This window comes from Balaenoptera ricei, chromosome 11, assembly GCF_028023285.1.
Source record: "Balaenoptera ricei isolate mBalRic1 chromosome 11, mBalRic1.hap2, whole genome shotgun sequence".
Taxonomy (NCBI): Eukaryota; Metazoa; Chordata; class Mammalia; order Artiodactyla; family Balaenopteridae; genus Balaenoptera; species Balaenoptera ricei.
Genome location: NC_082649.1, coordinates 5576859 through 5594498, shown reverse-complemented (window position 1 = coordinate 5594498; position 17640 = coordinate 5576859). Strand labels below are relative to the sequence as shown.

At 41.6% G+C, this 17640-nt stretch overlaps 1 protein-coding gene across 3 annotated transcripts in view; it reads left to right on the top strand.

Moving 5' to 3' along the window:
- The first annotated feature begins 4347 nt into the window (after positions 1 to 4347).
- SSR1 (signal sequence receptor subunit 1) overlaps positions 4348 to 17640 on the top strand; it is a 31783-nt gene continuing 18490 nt past the window's right edge. Inside the window, exons 1-7 of one of the 3 annotated variants that reach the window (XM_059937865.1) lie at positions 4348 to 4586; positions 7076 to 7188; positions 10646 to 10733; positions 12038 to 12300; positions 14249 to 14325; positions 15096 to 15174; positions 17020 to 17113. In XM_059937865.1, coding sequence (XP_059793848.1) covers positions 4508 to 4586; positions 7076 to 7188; positions 10646 to 10733; positions 12038 to 12300; positions 14249 to 14325; positions 15096 to 15174; positions 17020 to 17113 — 793 coding nt within the window. In that variant the 5' untranslated portion in view covers positions 4348 to 4507. The remainder of the gene's footprint in view (positions 4587 to 7075; positions 7189 to 10645; positions 10734 to 12037; positions 12301 to 14248; positions 14326 to 15095; positions 15175 to 17019; positions 17114 to 17640) is intronic. The other 2 variants (XM_059937866.1, XM_059937867.1) reach the window with 2 other exon arrangements.

Genomic DNA, 17640 nt, shown 5'->3' with positions numbered 1-17640 from the left:
GTCCATTAATTTGCTAGAGCAGCTCACAGAGCTCAGGGAAACACAGACATTTAACAGTTTATTAAAGGATACAGATGAACAGCCAGATAAAGAGAGACATAAGGCGAGGTCTGGGAGGGTCCTGAGGACAGGATCTTCTGTCCCCCTGGAGTTGGGGTGTGTCCCCCTTCTAGTACTTGGATCTGTTCACCAACCTAGAAGCTCCCTGAATTCTGTACTTTGAGAATTTCTACGGAGGCTTCCTGACATCATCATGATTAAGCATTAACTTCATTTCCAGCCTCTCTACCCTCTCTGGAGAATGGAGGGTGGGGATGAAAATTCTAAGCCAAGCAGTGAGGTGGAAGGAAAACCAGGAGAGTATGTTACCCTCCAGCCTCGAGAAAGAGGTGTTAAAAAAGGGGGTGGAGGGACTTCCCTGGTGGTCCAGGGGGTAAGACTCCGCGCTCCCATTTCAGGGGGCCCAGTTTCGATCCCTGGTCGGGGAATTAGATCCCGCACGCATACCGCAACTAAGATCGATCCCGCATGCACACCGCAACTAAGATCCTGCATGCTGCAGCTAAGACCCAATGCAGCCAAAATAAATAAATAAATATTAAAGAAAAAACAAACAAAACTTTTAAAAGTGGGGAGGGGGGCTCAGATGAGGACTTTCGGATTCAGCAAGATGAGATATGTTAGTGCAGTGGTGAAAATAACAGCCCAGTGGAATAAATGGAGAAGAAAATCGAGAGGTGAGATAGGGAAGTTTTACTGTGTCTGAGGCAGAGAAGCGAGGCTCTTGCTGAGGGTACCAGCGGCCATGGGAGAATTTTTTTTTTTTTACTTTTTGGCCACACCGCGAAGCATGTGGGATCTTAGTTCCCCAACCAGAAATTGAACCCACGCCCCCTGCAGTGGGAGCGCTGAGTCTTAACCGTTGGACCGCCAGGGAAGTCCCAGAATTTTGTTTTTTAAGATGGGCAATATTATAGTATATTTGTATGTGGACGGGAGCGATGAATTGGAGAAGTAGAAATTTATTATGAGGTAGAGGAGAGATGGCTATTTTCAAAATCGCACGGTTTTGAGCAGGAGATGAGATCCAATCCACAAATGATGGCCGACCTTTGACAGGCCCATAGAAGTTTTTTCTTCGAACAGAAAGGAGGGCAGAGCATGAGTGTACAGTTGGAGGAAAGCGGTGAATGTGATTTTGTCTGTTCTTTTCCAGGAAATACGAGCTGAGCAAGCGTGGGCAGGGGAGTCTGTGAGTTGTGAAGGAAGAGGACCAGGTTGGGGACAGTCTCCCCTCCCCCCCCCCCATAGTATTCCTTTTACATAAAGATCACAAAAGAATGTTTTTCTTTCAGAAGTAAAGTACAAAAACCATCCATAACTTTTTTTTAGCCCTTGCTAGGTGAAAGAACACAGAAGTCTTTGCTGGCATATAATAAACACAACTTTTTTTTTTTTGCTTGACAGTTTTTCATTTCTTATTATGTCTACAAATGAAGTTAGATTGCAAATTTGTGGGGAAAGATGTCACTTATAATATAACAAATTCAACAGATATTTTCTGAGTTACCACTGGTGTCAGGCGCTGTTCTATAACATTGACTAAAGGCACAAAGATCCCTCAAGTGTGACAGACAGGAGACGTAATAAACTATATATTGTGTTAGAAGATAAAAAGTGCTATTAAAAAAAAGAGAATAGAGAGAAGAAATTGAGAGTACAAGGGAGGGGCTGGGGATTGTAATTTTAAACCGGGAGTGAGGGAGAGCCTCATTGAGGGGGTGACTGTTGAGCAAAGGTTTAAGGACATGAGGAAGTTCCTTAGCTACTGGGTTACCTGGGGGAACACCCAGAACAAAAACTGGGGCTTAGCAGACACATTTGCTAATGATGCTGAGGGAAATCTTAAGAAATTAAAGGAAAAGAAAGCTCTGCTCTTACAAATTCCAAGGAAGTAAAATGACAGAAGTGGAGAGTCAAGTGTGGGTTTGCCTGAGCTGTAAGAATGAGAATAACCAGGATGTAGTATATTTCTGGAAAACACAGATCTTCAAGGAGATAAGTGCAGAGGTGAGAAAGAAAAAAACATGGAGAGGGGCACCCAGCAAAGGGGAGAGCTCTGGATGGGCACCCAGGGAACGCTGCTCATTACAGGGAGAATGGAGATCACAGTAGTGCAGAGTTTGTGGGCACCAAGATCAGGGCAAGGATTTTACTTCCCTGGGCTACTGCTTTTGATTTTGTACGAATTGGACAGTCACACAGGTCTCTCTCTGTTTTCTGTTTGTACGTTTTCATTTTCACATCAGTCCCGTCCTGAGCAGGCACACTTTGTCCCTGTTGCCCCTTTAGGGGCTGGCTGTCTAAAATTCAAGTCCCAAATAAAATCTATTAGTAATCATTTAATAATAAAACTGGAGTGGAAGTCCCAGTTTAAGCCTAAACTGGATTATCCTTATATGTTCAGGCTCTATCTAAACATGTTCTGAGAACTGAAGAGACAGGCCTACTAGGAATCTCTTTAACATAAGGAATGAGAATCTTCTCTGCCAGAAACCAGCCCTCTGAAGGGAAAAGAGAGTCAGGGAGACAGCCCTGGTCCAGTGAAAGAGAGAAGAGGTGATTCTGAGTATACAGCATGATTATATGTATATATCTCCTACTGCAGTCCACAGCAGATTCTTCCCGGTGCTGGGAGACAGCAGCAAGTTAAATAGTAGGACGTGTTTTTCAAAAAAACCTGTCAGGCATCAGGAGCTCAGAGCAGGTCTGATTTGAAACTCATGGAAAAGAAAGTGCCTCAAAGTTGGGGAGGGAGAGTCTTCCCACGCCTGTAGAGAGCTCAGCAAGGTTCAGCCACATCAAGCTGGCTTGCGCAGTCGGGATGTCTTTCGCACAGAGTGGCAGCTTTGGTAGCCGTGCGCAAGCGTGGAGGCAGCAGCTAAGTGGGAGGAGCCGTCTCAGGGAGCCCCTCCCCTTCTGCCAGGTGCCTTAGGAGCAGCAGCGGTGGCGGCCCTGGTGGAGCGGAGCTGAGTTGGTTCAGCCCAGCGCTGTCAGGTTTAGCAGACAGAATTAGATGGTGCCTGCAGCAGCCACAAGCTGCCTTTCCAGGGGCCCCAGGGCAAGGAGGCCTTGAGCAGAGCCAGTGCAGGAGTAGAGCAGCAGAGGTCCTAGGCCAGTGGAGCACGCAGTCTGAAATCAGACTGCCAGGTTCAAATCTTGCATCTGTCATTGACTAGCTTTTTTTTTTTTTTTTAATTTATTTATTTATTTATGGCTGTGTTGGGTCTTCGTTTCTGTGCGAGGGCTTTCTCCAGTTGCGGCGAGCGGGGGCCACTCTTCATCGCGGTGCGCGGGCCTCTCACTATCGCGGCCGCTCTTGTTGCGGAGCACAGGCTCCAGACGCGTAGGCTCAGTAGCTGTGGCTCACGGGCCTAGTTGCTCTGCGGCATGTGGGATCCTCCCAGACCAGGGCTCGAACCCGTGTCCCCTGCATTGGCAGACAGATTCTCAACCACTGCGCCACCAGGGAAGCCCCCATTGACTAGCTTTTAAGCCTTGGGGAAGTTACAAAACTTTCTGTGTCTCAGTTTTCTTCCCAGTAAATAATACCCAGCTCATAAGGATTTTCAGAGATTAAATGACAGGAATTGGCAATAGTAAGCACACCATGTGTTAGCTTATTTGTTTTATCATCCGTATGACAGCTCACGCTGGTCTAGCACAACAGGACCTGGAATTCACATTGTTTAATTGCATGACATACCAGATTACTGGCAGCAACCTGAAGTGCACACTAGATGAGAAGGAAAGTGTCCAGCCATTGCCGCCCCCATTATGTGTTTCCTAAATGCTTACTCTATTCCAGGCCCTGTTCTGGGTGACTTATAGCTCTGGAATGTCAGGTAAGAAGTTAAGAACTGTCACTGTTTAACTGTGGGTGAGGGTGTCTGCAGAGGGGGGACAAGAGTTTCCAGTGTATATTTTTTATGCTTTGGGGTTTTTTTTCTTTAACTGTTATGTAATATATATTCCAAAACATATGCTTGCTTTTCAGTGCCACACGCTGGCAGTTCATGCTCTTTATAAGACCACTATTTAAAATTACACAAAGACTTTATTGCGCCGGTCACCCGGCGGATCGTCATTCAAATAAAATAACCACTAACGACGCTAATTAACTGGAAGGGAGTGATGGAGGGCGGGGCGAGCGGCAAACCGCAGGTCACCAGCCCGCGACTATAACGGGAGGCGGACTCTCGCGGGAATCTCAGAGGCCCTAGCAACCGGCCACGTGACTCCCGGGGCCGCCCGCTCTCCCCCAGGCTCCGAGCCCAGCAGCCACGCTGGCGGCGTTTCGAGGCTAGGGGAGTGGGCGTGGCGAAGGCCGTGCGTGGTACGTGCCCCGCCCCTCCCCGCCCGGAGCCCGGATGAAGAGTAACGCCATTACCGCCGGAGCCGCCGAGAGCCCTTGCGGACGGGGACCGGACGCCGGAGTGGCCGCGCCATGAACTCCCTCCCCCGCCTGCTGCTGCTTCTCCTGCTGGTGTTCCCCGCCACTCTCTTGCTCCGAGGCCGCCCTGGAGGTGAGGCGAGGGGAGTGGGTGGCGGGTGGGTGGGAGACGCCGCGACCGCAGGTTTGAAGCTGGCGGCGGCGGCGGCGGCGGCGGCGGCTCCTCCTCCTGGGTCCGGCGGCCCCCTCACCGGCCTCTCCGCGGCCCCCGACCCCCGGCTCGCAGGGCGGCCCCCCGCGCGCCAGAGCCTGCCTGACCCCCGCCTCCTGCACGCGAGGGCTGGTCGCTGCCGGCGAGCTTGCTCGGGGGCGGCGGGCGGCTCGGGTTCGCGCCTGCAGCCGCGGCCTCGGCCGGAGCGAGGGACGAGGGGCGGCGGGCAGGCTGTGCCCGAGCGCGCGGCGGCCCCTGGCGCTCCAGCGGCCGCCGCTCCACCCCGTCCCCGCCCCTCGGCGCTGGGCTGACGTGTCTTTAGCGTCCACGCCAGGAGTCCTCCATTCATTTGCTGAAAGCCTTGTTTTCTGCTAGCCTGAACTCTGAGCCGTGCTGCTGGTACTCTCCCCGATTATCAGCACATCCCTCTGTGCTCCCACGTGTCTTGATTTCCCCAGAACTCCCCATCCTCACCCGCCTGTCCAGCCCTGCTCCCAGGCGGGCTGAAGGATCCCTGGGCATGTCCGGGACTTGAGCCCTCCTTTTGCTCTCCTTTTTTTGTAATGATTTTTCCCGTTTTGTTTTGTGGAAGCATCGCATTGTCCTGAAAAAAATGTAGTCTCCTTCGAGCTGTACGTGTTTTATCTAGGTTTGTTCCAACAGTTAACCTGGTGTGAGAATAGGTAGCAGGACGTCAGAAATGTGGAAACTTGGCTTCTTACCCTGGTTCTATCGTGAACTTCCATTTTCTCCTCTGTGGAATTCAGTCTGACTAAATGATCGCTAGAGTTCCTTTTATTCTGTAACTTTAAGCAAGCTGTGTGGCAAAGTGAACGATAGTGACAGGTATCCACGAGTTCTTTTGCAAAGAAAAGTGAACTGACTGGCTTCTATTTAACGGATAGAAAACCAAGTGGGAGAATTAACCAAAACCGTTAATTCATTTGCAGGTTTATATAGGAATGCTTTTCCTTTAGGAGTTGCTTGCTGGTCGATGTTTTCATTTTCTTTAAGAAAATTTGGTAATCGTACTTGTCTAGAATCTAAAGTATATTTTTTCAGGCTTTCTTTTCTTAAGAAACATCAGTATCTAACTGGGTATCTTTGAACACTTTTTGTGCAGAGTGGTCTGTCTTTCAAAAGATGTTTTCTCTTAATTTTTCCAATGTAAAAGTGTTAGTTTTTTTTTTAGGCACAAAATTGTTACTGGTTAGCATTAAAACATTGTTTTATAAATGTAGGGTGAAAACCATTGTATATATTGAGAAATCTTGAAATTTAATTGAGTACAACTTAATTATGTCAGATGTGGGTATTCTTACCGGTTTTACAAAATGACTTGTAAATTATGAATGCACTGTTTAGTCTGTTTAGCAAGCAGTAGAAGCTGATTTTCAGTTCATAAAGTGTGGTTCAGTGTTCTTTAATATTTGGCATAAGTCTTAACGGGCAGTAAGAACTCAAGGAAGTGGGAAAGACTTAAAATGCAGTCCTCTTAGTATATACTGTTTCTCCTGGGTATTACAGCATGTGCACATGCTTCCTTTCCCATATTTTTTTCCCCTCTACTTAATTGCCACATCATCATTCTTTCTGAGAAATGTTGGAAGAGTCACTAGAACTTTGAAATTTCTTTTGAGGGTCTTGCCTGAAATAGATTTAATGTGACATGTACTTTTGCCTATAAAATTATGATGTATAGTTTCTTGGCGTTATAGTTATGCTTGCTTTCACTATGATGTTAAGTGTGGGAGAAATAAAAAGTATCTTAAAATATGTTCGAAGTTGTATGCAAAAATAAATGCATGCTTTCTCAGCTCTCAAACTTGAAATTACCAATAAAGTTTTTACTAAACCAAATGTGTTTCATGAGAGCTAGTTTTTACTATGGATGTCATACAGATATTTGTTCCTTGGAATTACATGCTATCAAGTACTAAGAGTTTTGAGCTGTAGTCAACTCTAATAACAGGATTTCTTGCCTAGATATTTAGATTGCTATTTTCCTTTAGACTTGGATTTTTTTGGTTTGTTTTATGTGGTTAATGATAGATTAAATTCTGGAGTTTTTTACTTTTAAAACAAACTTACTTTCTTTAATATGCTTAACAGAGTTGCTTGAATTTCTTTATTTGGGCTTTAAGGCATCTTTAGTTTTAGCAGTTCATTTTTCCAGCTGCTTTTTAGAATTAAACAGCATTTCCCACTAAAATTAATGTGCAGTTGGTAAGACTAGCAGTAAGATAAAATCATATGAATATTCTTAGACACGTCGTCATTTGGCATCACTAGAGTGAGCTGGGAGATTGAGTTATTCCGAGGGAAAATTTTCGTTGCCTACATACCTGAGATTTAGAAACATTGGTATTCCAGGGTAAAGGTTAACTGCTTGTTCTTTATTTTATTGTTAGGCTCATTGGCAGCGGCTCAAGATCTTACAGAAGATGAAGAAACGGTGGAAGATTCTGTAATTGAAGATGAAGATGATGAAGCAGAAGTGGAAGAAGATGAACCCACAGATTTGGTTAGTGCTGTATTTGATTTAATACATATATATAGTGTATCTATATACATGTATTTAGCCCTTATATAGACAAATTTGGTATTAAAATTCTTGCTTTTAGAGGTTTGTTACTGGAATCAAAGTGGATTGAATTTGGGAGAATGGGGCCAGTCACTGACGATGATCCGTAAGTATCTCCTGGCACAAGGAGGGAGACGTGAAACAGAGAACAGTTCAAGGTGATATGACCTTGAGTCTATGAGGGTAACATTATAGTAGGACCACTGGACCATTTGTTGTTGGGTTTGGGTACATACTGCTTAGCTTTCTGGTCTTGGGCAACTTATCTTTCTGGGTCAGTTTCCTCTTTCTTCTTTCTTTCCTTCAGTCAATAAGCAAGTATTTATTGAGTTCCTACTATGTGCCAGGCACTGTTTTGGATTCCCCTGGTGAACAGACCAGAGATTCTCTCTGCTCTCATGGAGTTTATGTTCTTGGGACAGTGTGTATGCATTTTGGTGGCAGGGGGTGAGGAGCAGACAATAAACAATATATAAAATATGTTCTGTGAAGATTCCGCTTAGAAGGAGGGCTTAGAGAAGATCTCTTAGAAGGTGTCTAACGCTGAAACTTTTACTATAAAATTATAGTATGACAGTAAGAATATTGGGCTAGAATCAAGATCACTGTGGCATGCTTCCAGCTAATTTTATTTTCTCTTTTTGACTACTGTAATTTATCCTACATAGAATTGGTTTTTAACCACTTTTAAACTCCAAAATCAGTCCTCTGTGAAATCTTAGCAACAATATTGTCTTTGATGTTAGAAGGTGAAGGCCATCAAGTGTGGACTCTGTCAAATTTTCTACATTCTACTTCTGAATATATTATTCACTCATGTTTTCTACATCTCTCCTTTAACAGTGAGTTGTCTTTACTCTCTTCTAAGGCCGGCCCTACCACCTTCTCCCCATCTGGTCTTGTGAGATCTTGTTTATTATCCTCTTTCTTTCTGTAACTTTACGCATTGATCCTTCTCCGTGATTTAATTCTGTTAAGCTACAGATGTGCTCACATCCTCCACTTTGTGTTCCTCCACCTGAGGTTTACACGTTTTCTTTTCTTTTTACCAGCACAGTTCTTGAAAGAGGAAATTGTACTGCTTTCTCTTCTGCTCATTTCACATTTGTTCTCTAACAGTGGTTGGTGTGGTCCCATGTATCTAGTAAAACTGTTCTTGCTAAGTCACCAGTGACCTAACTGCCAAATTCCTGGCCTGTTTTCTGTTCCTCCCCTGTGTGGCCTCTTTAGCATTTCCTGAGCACCCCTTCCTTGAGTCCCCTCGTTGACCTCTGTGGCACCCCCATCGGTTTTCTCTGTTCAGCGGCTGCTCCCTGGTCTCTTCCGCCTTCTCTCCCTCTGCTCACTCCCTTAATGTTGATGACACCTGTGGTTTTAGCGACCACCGCCTTACATGGATGACTTCCAAATCTCGTTTCTAGCCGCCTACCTTACCGAGCTCCATTCCTCTGTTTCCAGCTCTTTGTGGGATAGCACATCTGGATGTTCCATAAGTACCTCAAATTTTATCTGTCCAAAACGGAATTCAGCATTTACCATCCATCTTACTTCCATAACTTAATTCTGTTTTGATAAGGCTCCAGTGCTTCAAGCTTTTACCTTGTTGCTTTCATTTCTTTTTATTCCACAACCTGTTAATCAAATCTTAGGGATGATTTCTCTTGTTTCTCAAGTATATCCTTTTCTCCTTATTTGACAGCTGTTTCTGGTCTCTTTTCTTACTTGTGGGTCTCTTTTCCCAAAAGTAGAAATTCACTAAGTCTTAGTAAATGAAGGTATCATTAAAGATACTTAAAATATAACTTACAATACAATTGAATGAGTTGTACAACAGTCATTGAAGAAATGTTTTGAGTGCCTTAAGCATATGAGGTGGGTGTGGAGAATTTTTAAAATGTAAGACAGGCTTTGCTCTTGAGAGGTCTGTATTGGGAGAGAGAGAGTATTTACATAAATGAAAAGTTAAATGCCAGTAAACAGTGGTGCCCTTAAGCATCTCGATTTGTTAAGGGCCTGGACACTTCAAATATATGAGTATCTAATTCTCATTGATGCCTGGAGAAATGCTGCACTGGGGTTTAAAATTTTTAGTTAAAATTTGTTGACGTTTTTAAACAATTTTATTGGAATGTAATTTACACATCATGATACTTGCTCATTTAAAGCATACAGTTCAATGATTAATAGTAAATGTACCAAGTCGTGCAAGTTTGAGTTTCAGGACATCTCCACCCCAGTATTTCCCTGGTCACATTTTTTTTTTTTTTTAATACTTTATTTATTTATTTTATTTATTTATTTATGACTGTGTTGGGTCTCTTAGTTTTCGTGTGAGGGCTTTCTCTAGTTGCGGCAAGTGGGGGCCACTCTTCATCGCGGTGCGGGGGCCGCTCTTCATCGCGGTGCGCGGGCCTCTCACTGTCACGGTCTCTCTTGTTGCGGAGCACAGGCTCCAGACGCGCAGGCTCAGTAGCTGTGGCTCACGGGCCCAGTTGCTCCGCGGCATGTGGGATCTTCCCAGACCAGGGCTCGAACCCGTGTCCCCTGCATTGGCAGGCAGATTCTCAACCACTGCGCCACCAGGGAAGCCCACATTTTTTTAAAAAACCATTTCTTCCAAGTTTTGTGATGACTTCTTACAGGAAAATTCTTAATTGGGATGGAAAGACCAATAATCAGGCCCTAGCACAGGTCGGCAGAATGTGAATGTGGGACAGAGCCAGCTCTGCCCAGCCCCATGTTGTCCCTGGCTGCTTTCGTGCTGCCCCCGCAGTTGCATAGTTGCAGCAGGGACCTCGTGGTCCCCAAAGCGGAAGACATTTGCTACCTGCGTCTTCAGGCCAGCGCCTCCTTTGGAGTCTCTTTCCCTTCGCCCTTTGTGGGGGAGGGGTGGCACGAAGAGTGTGTATGACACTTCTTCTTTTCCTGGAAGGTAGTATTCCTGGCATTTAAACTAAGGGGAAAAGTAAGTACTACCCGTTTTAACTAGAAACTAAATGTCCCTTTGAAAAATACTGTTTTTAAACTTCTTTCAAACTTTACAGAAGATTTACCAACCCACACTCTAGAACCTCGCAGTTCAAAGTGTGATCCAAGTACCAGCTTCATGGGCATTTCCTGGGTGCTTGTTAGAAATACATACAGAATCTCAGGCTTCACCCTGACCTGAGTCATAGCTGCAGAATCCCCAGGGGATCAGCATGCACATTACTCTTTGAGATGCGCTGCTCTTGAAGTTTTATTTTCACCGAAGAGTTACAATGAAATTCATTCCACTACTAATCCCAACACAGCCTTGGAGAAGCAATGTATATATTGTCCCAAATCTAGTGAAGTCATTATTCTTAAATGATGTTGTTTTTCCCCCATAGTAATCTGCTTTTAATATTTTTCTTAGGCTGAAGATAAAGAGGAAGAAGATGTATCTGGTGAACCTGAAGCTTCACCAAGTGCAGATACAACCATCCTGTTTGTGAAAGGAGAAGGTGAGAGGGGAATGTTGGTTGTAATTCAAATACAGGAATTTTTTTAAATGGCTAGCTCACTTTTGGGGGAAGCATTAGTAATGATTAAGGTCTTTATTTTACAAGTATAGTGTAGACACATTTTGGGGAAAAACCCAGTTGCATGTATGAATACCCATATCTGTAAGGTAGCGTTTCTGGCATTTAAACTATGGGGAAAAAATAAATACTATCCATTTTAACTAGAAATCAAATGTCCCTTTGAAAGATACTGTTTTTAAACTTTTTTCAAACTGCCACAGTAAAATAACATTCATATTTTGAGTGTAAACATTAGTGAAATATTAAATCTTTACAGTTAGGCCTTGACTAGAGCCTATGTTGCATTAGAAGAAAATTAACTAATGGCTTATATTTATTGAGAACTATGTGGCAGGCACTGTTTTCAATATTTTGCCTGTATTATTCAATTCTAATAGGAACCCTAAGAGGAGAGTTATTGTTGAACTGAGGTTTAGAGAGGTTACGACTTGAACAGGGTTACTCACTTAGTAAACAGATTCTGAAGACAGGATTCAGACCCAGATCTGTCTGACCCCAGAACCTGTGCTTTATGGATGAAGCAGCTCTGTAGACCACAGGATAATTATCGAAGACTTATTATTTGAGGTTATTCATTTTCTTGGTCTTCTCAAGCTTTCTGTTTTATTCCCACGTACATTCTACCTCTGTGCCTACAGAAAGTATAATTTGAGGGGTTTTTGTTGTTGTTGTTGGTTTTTCCCATTTATTTTTGTAGCTGCCTCCTTGGGTCACATTTGTTTGCATTTTGACTAACTGCAAATAAGGATTGCCTGATTGATTTTTTTTTTTTTTTTTATGTTTTAATAGATATTACAGTTTTCAGGTGAACCTCTTAGACTTTACCTTTCTGTCATTTTTCTCTCCATTATCTGCACAGAGAGCAGATACTGAGTTGGAGATGAAGGTGACTTCACCAAGACATGTAGCCCCACTGCAAGATAATCTTACTGCTGAAAGTATACAACTCCTTCTTAGACATACAACTTGGAAGTGATCTGGTCTTAAATTGAGGTGCTCAGTTCAACCCTTAAGTTGGAATGCTGCCGTGCAGACAAGGGTTTCAGCTTACACACGAACCCCAAGTTGCTAGTCAGTGGACGGCTGGAGTGCTCTACTGAAAAGGGTTCTGAAACCACATCCATACATAGCAGGAAAGGGTGCCAGAATCCATTTGTAATGTCTACTTATTTCGTACCCTTGGAATGTTTCCTAATCTTCCTGTCTCTTTTTTTGTTTCTTAGATTTTCCAGCAAATAACATTGTGAAGTTCCTGGTAGGCTTTACAAACAAGGGTACAGAAGATTTTATTGTTGAATCTCTAGACGCCTCATTCCGTTATCCTCAGGACTACCAGTTTTATATCCAGAATTTCACAGCTCTTCCTCTGAATACTGTAGTGCCACCCCAGAGACAGGCAACTTTTGAGTACTCCTTCATTCCTGCAGAGCCCATGGGTGGACGGCCCTTTGGTCTAGTCATCAATCTGAACTACAAAGATTTGAACGTAAGGCCCTCTAAACCTTCTTCTTCTTCTTTTTTTTTTTTTTAAGTTAATGGATGAGGACAGTTGACATTGTTTAATGAATATTCTTATATTTATTCATTCAGGTGCCTATTTTGTGGTTGAAACTGACAGGCAGCAGGGAGGCAAAGATAAATTGTACATCTCTGTCTTCAAGTCTATAATCCAATGGGGCAGATGGTTGTAGACAGACAACATCACAGCATGATAAGTGATACATACTAGAGACAAGTAAGTGTAGGGGTAGGAAAGTGACAGTGACTCCAGCTGGATCTTATAAGGAAAAGGAACAGTAAGCCACACAGTGGAATCTGCTACTTCTCAGATGTTAATGTATATTAAGTAATTTTTGTACCTCCTTTTGTTGCTTGCATTTTGCCCATTTTACTGCTTCTGTTGGTAAGTTTTAAGGACTTTCTGTGACTATTTTTCTGTCATTTTATACACTCATAGAGAAAATGTAACCAAATATTTTTAGGATGTTAGTAAGGCTTATGGTTTATGAGAACCAAATAGCCTAATATAAGTTCTGTTGTCTTTCTTAGGATATTTTACTATCTTTCTATAGTATACATATATCCAATGAATGAATGAGAGAAGCCCACTAGAATTTTACTGCTGGGGGTTGACCTCTAGATGCCAACTGTCACGTCCTCCTTCAGATAGAAAGCACATCTAAACCATTCCCTTTTGAAAAAGTTTTCTGAGGAGGAAATTTCATCCTCTCTTGGAAGCTTATTCAACCTTTTCATCACCCTAGTGTCAACATATTTACATCTGAGTTAAATTTCTCATGCTGCAAGTTAAGTTTTCCTTTTGTGTCTTTTTTTAAAACTACTTAGTGGAAAGTGGGAAAGAGTTTTCATCTTTTTTCTTTTTCTTTTTTTTTTTTGGGGGGGGGGCGTGGGGGGCCATACTGCACTGCTTGCGGGATTTTAGTTCCCCGACCAGGGGTTGAACCCAGGCCTCTGCAGTGAGAGCGCCGAGTCCTAACCACTGGATCACCAGGGAACTCCCCATCCTTATTTTCAAAACAATGTATTAAGCCTCCTCAACTTTATAGTTTAGTAGCTTGAAGGACTGTGTATTTCATCAAGTTTTCAAGCAGAATTAAACTTAATCCAACAAGGATATATGTAGCTTCAGTTCCATTTTGAATGTTTGTTTCATCTTGGAATTGTCACTAGAGGAATGCTAATAGAATGATCTTGGATAAGACTTAAATCGTTACAGTTCAGCAATAAGCAGTGACAGTTTTGGAAAAGTACTACCTCGATGATTCACACAAAACACTGAACACAGCTGTGTGTTGTCCCAGTGATTCTCATGTATTTGAAAACTTAAATTGTGGTGAGCTGACAGAATGATTTGGAGACCACCACAGAAAAAGATTTTGATACTGAAAGTCACTAACCCATTTAATATAAACTGATTTCCAGTCCATTGTCAATTTAGAACATGAATTTGACTTTTGTTCAAGGCTAGTTCTTAAAATGATGTTCTTCTGGAGCTCCTGCTGTACATGTTCACGCTCTTCCTTTCTCATTTGGAGGATTACCTACAACAGAAGCCAGGGCTTCTAGCTGAAGAGTGTTCTGTGGGCTCTGTTTCTTTCTGCACGTTATCCTGTTTTTACTTTACTTCCCTGGTTTCTCACATCTTCTCCCATCCCCGTCAAAGAAAGTGGGGACAACTTTAGCAAAGTTGGAGGCCTTTTTTATTTTTGAGGAGAAAGTAACATCATAACGTTGAGTCCCTGACATTGAATTGGTGCACTTACGTACGACTCTGTTGAGTCTTACTGACCTTCTAAGCGATGAGAAAGAGGTAGAGTATCGGTAGGGTATCTGTAGGGTAAGTTTTAAGAAATCCTGTAAGCTTTCATTCTTTCAACACATTTCAGATTTTTGTGATTTATTTTTTTTAACAGGGCAATGTTTTCCAAGATGCTGTCTTCAATCAAACAGTTACAATTATTGAGAGAGAAGATGGGCTAGATGGAGAAACGTAAGTGAAAGTCACAGTGCGTAGGTCTTGACCTCAGAAGGTAGGACTTGGGAGGCTTGCTTCCGTCACTGTATTTTTAATGGTGAAAGATTAGGTGTAGATTGGGTGAAATCCTGACTACTTAAATTCATACTTTAGATGATTCTTAGAACTGTTAATACCAAGTTAAGAAAGATAGTTAAAGCTAACAAAAAACTGTTTTAGAAAGATAGTTTGCTTTTTGTTCTTCCCGTCTTTAAATTGTTTTCCACCCCGTCCTCTTAAGTTGGTCATCAGCCTCATCTAAGTTTCATGCCTCCAAAATTACTATTGAAAACATAAACCCAGAAGATTTTATCTTGAAAAATGTGTCCTTTGCGAATGATGAATCATTTTTCACTGTATACTCATATAATTCACTGAAAGTAACTTTTAAATAAAATTGTGCAAAGTCTAATATTTGAGGAAGACAGCACCTAATGCAGCTGTTTTAACTGAGCTTTGACTATAACAAATTATGAAGTAATTCATTGTAGGTCATATGCCTTTTTTGGGGGGTGAGGACTGACTGTTGCTGAAGGTAAATTTATAAAACTGTTACCTGGATCTACGTTGAATTTAAAATATTTTGTTCCTTTTCCCCACAGATTATTTGGAAAAATTATATTTTGTTAGAATTATTGTTGTAATTAACTCATATCTCTTAGGAGTTAAAGCACAATTATAGTTTTAATTAGCTGTGGTATTTCTTATGAACTAAAGCCAGTTTATATTTTCTCCTTTTATATCAGAATCTTCATGTATATGTTCCTTGCTGGTCTTGGGCTTTTGGTGGTGGTTGGCCTTCATCAACTCCTAGAATCTAGAAAGGTAAATATAGATAAACAGCTCTTATAGCCATACTTCAAAAGTCGTTACACTACTAAGTACAGTCTAGTTATTTGTGGCTTCTTGCTCTCACTGTGGGTTTGTAGATTACAGGTTTGTTGTGCCTTTTTAAAATAAAGCCTGAACGAAGTGAGAGTAGCACGGACATATATACACTACCGAGCGCAGGGTGGTTGGCTGGTGGGGGACGTCAGCATAGCCCAGGGAGATGGGCTCCATGCTTTGCGATGACCTGGGGGGTGGGGGGCCCGGGGGGTCAGGGCTGTGTGTGCATGTGGCTGATTCTCTTTGTTGTGCAGCAGAAACAAGCACGCTATTGTGAAGCGGTTGCACTCCAGTGAAGACCTATTTAAAAAAAATAATGATAACAATAAAAATAAATAAAATAAAGCCTGAAGAGGAGACCTTGGGTGTATGATTTGGATTTGTTTAGACTCTACTGCCACGTGCAGTTGGTGTCCTTTGCATTCTCCAGGATGGTATTTACCTTCTCACTGTTACGTAACTCTATATTATGCTAGAATTTTTATTCCTAAAACTCAGACATAAGATTTCATTCTTCTGTTTCTCATACTCTTTCATGGATATGTATTTTATCTATAAGTAATGCAGCTTTTATATATTTGCTTTAATACTCTTGACTATAGGGCTGACTTCTGATTAGCAATTTAATGAGTCTTCATTTGAAAAAGAACGAATGAATTTGGCCATGTTTAAGTCAGAATTGTGTTTCGAGTTAGAGTCGTAGAGTGGCAGCATTGAAGCACCTGGTGTAATCATGGTCTCCTGTCTCTGAACATGGTAGCTAATCCTGCCACTGTATCCTCATGTCCCTCTTCTCCCTCACCCTGCCAAAAAAAAACCAACCCCAAAACAAAATAACCCATACTATTCCTCTCAGTATATAACATGATTTGTGTCAAATACACTGATATGAACTAGACCCTAAACAATTGCTAGACATTTTGGTTAATCTTTATTAAGCAGTAAGTCAGGCAATCAAACCTATGTAAAATTAGCAGTAAATGTTATTAATAAATCCTTACTTTTTAAAAGAAAAATACTTAGTGCTTGAATGTTAATTTTCATAACATTCTTTACCTTGTTTTCATAATAGTCAGCATTTTTGCTATAAGTTTATGTATTAGGTATAAGCCAGTTTTTCAGTTATCTCTGTGTATTCAGAGTCCAATTTGTGGACTGTAAAATTAATATTCTGTTTCTTAGGTAAATAATTAGGTGGGGTTTTTTTTTAAAGAATAGGACCAAAGAGTGGAATTGAATCACTTTCTTACTTGCTAGCAGTTTTGCTGCAAATACTCAAGGAACAAAGTTTGAGGTTGTTAGCTTAAATGGGATTATATGTTTTTGTTTTGTTTTATTTATGCCAGCTGTTTAAGTGTATTTAGCTAATAATGCAGGGATCTGCCTGCATGCAACATTTCAGTAATTATCCCAACTTTTGTTTAATGTGGAAATAACTTTATTCTTTAAGATTTGATTCCCAAAATGAAAGAAAATCGTTGTAAAAATAGAAGTTCTTACTTGGTCTACCAATTGTGTAATAACATATGAAGATTTACAGCAGAGGAAAAGGTCGTTAAAGACTGAAAATAAGTAATTTTGCAGATTAATTCCTTATTCTTTATATTGGTGTAGACATGATGTTCCCGCCTTGTTAAAAAAATATTTGAGGAATATGTTTTAGGACTAGAAGAGAACATGTTTATCTATTATATTTAAGTGGGTAGCTTGATGGGCGGTTTTAAAATTATAGTAAATAATATAATGGAACTCCTTTACAATAATGTTTTTCTGTTCTTTTAGCGCAAGAGACCCATACAGAAGGTAGAGACGGGTACCTCGAGTCAGAGTGATGTTGACATGAGCTGGATTCCTCAGGAAACTTTGAATCAGATCAGTAAGTACTCCTACAAACTTGCCTGGGAAACTTTTCTCTTAAATGGAAATTAAGTATCTTAGATTTGGCAAAAAAAATGCTTGGTCAGTGCTCCTTAACACTCATCTTTTCATGGCTTGTACGAATCTAATATGATGAGCAGTGAATGCATCACATTTTTATTCTGTGCACTGTATTTATGCTTTAATTTAGAAATGCTTCCACATCTGCAGTTTGTATACAAATGTGTGAATTCTCTATATTCCTAACCTTTTTCCTGTCTCTCTTCTTTCCTGTGGCTTCAGTGCAGAGTAGGAGAGGTGAGGCAATTCATCTTTTTAATGGTGTTTGATGTGTTGGGAGCTGTTGTATAGTTTGTGAATACTTTACAGTAAGTGTACTGAATACGGGAACAGTTTTCTATCACCATATTTATTAGAAAAACTGCCAACTACCCACTATTTTTGAAAGAATAAACCTACAATACTGCCTGATAGTTTACCTAACGTATATTTCAGTTTCTATTTTATATGCAGTTAGTTAAATAT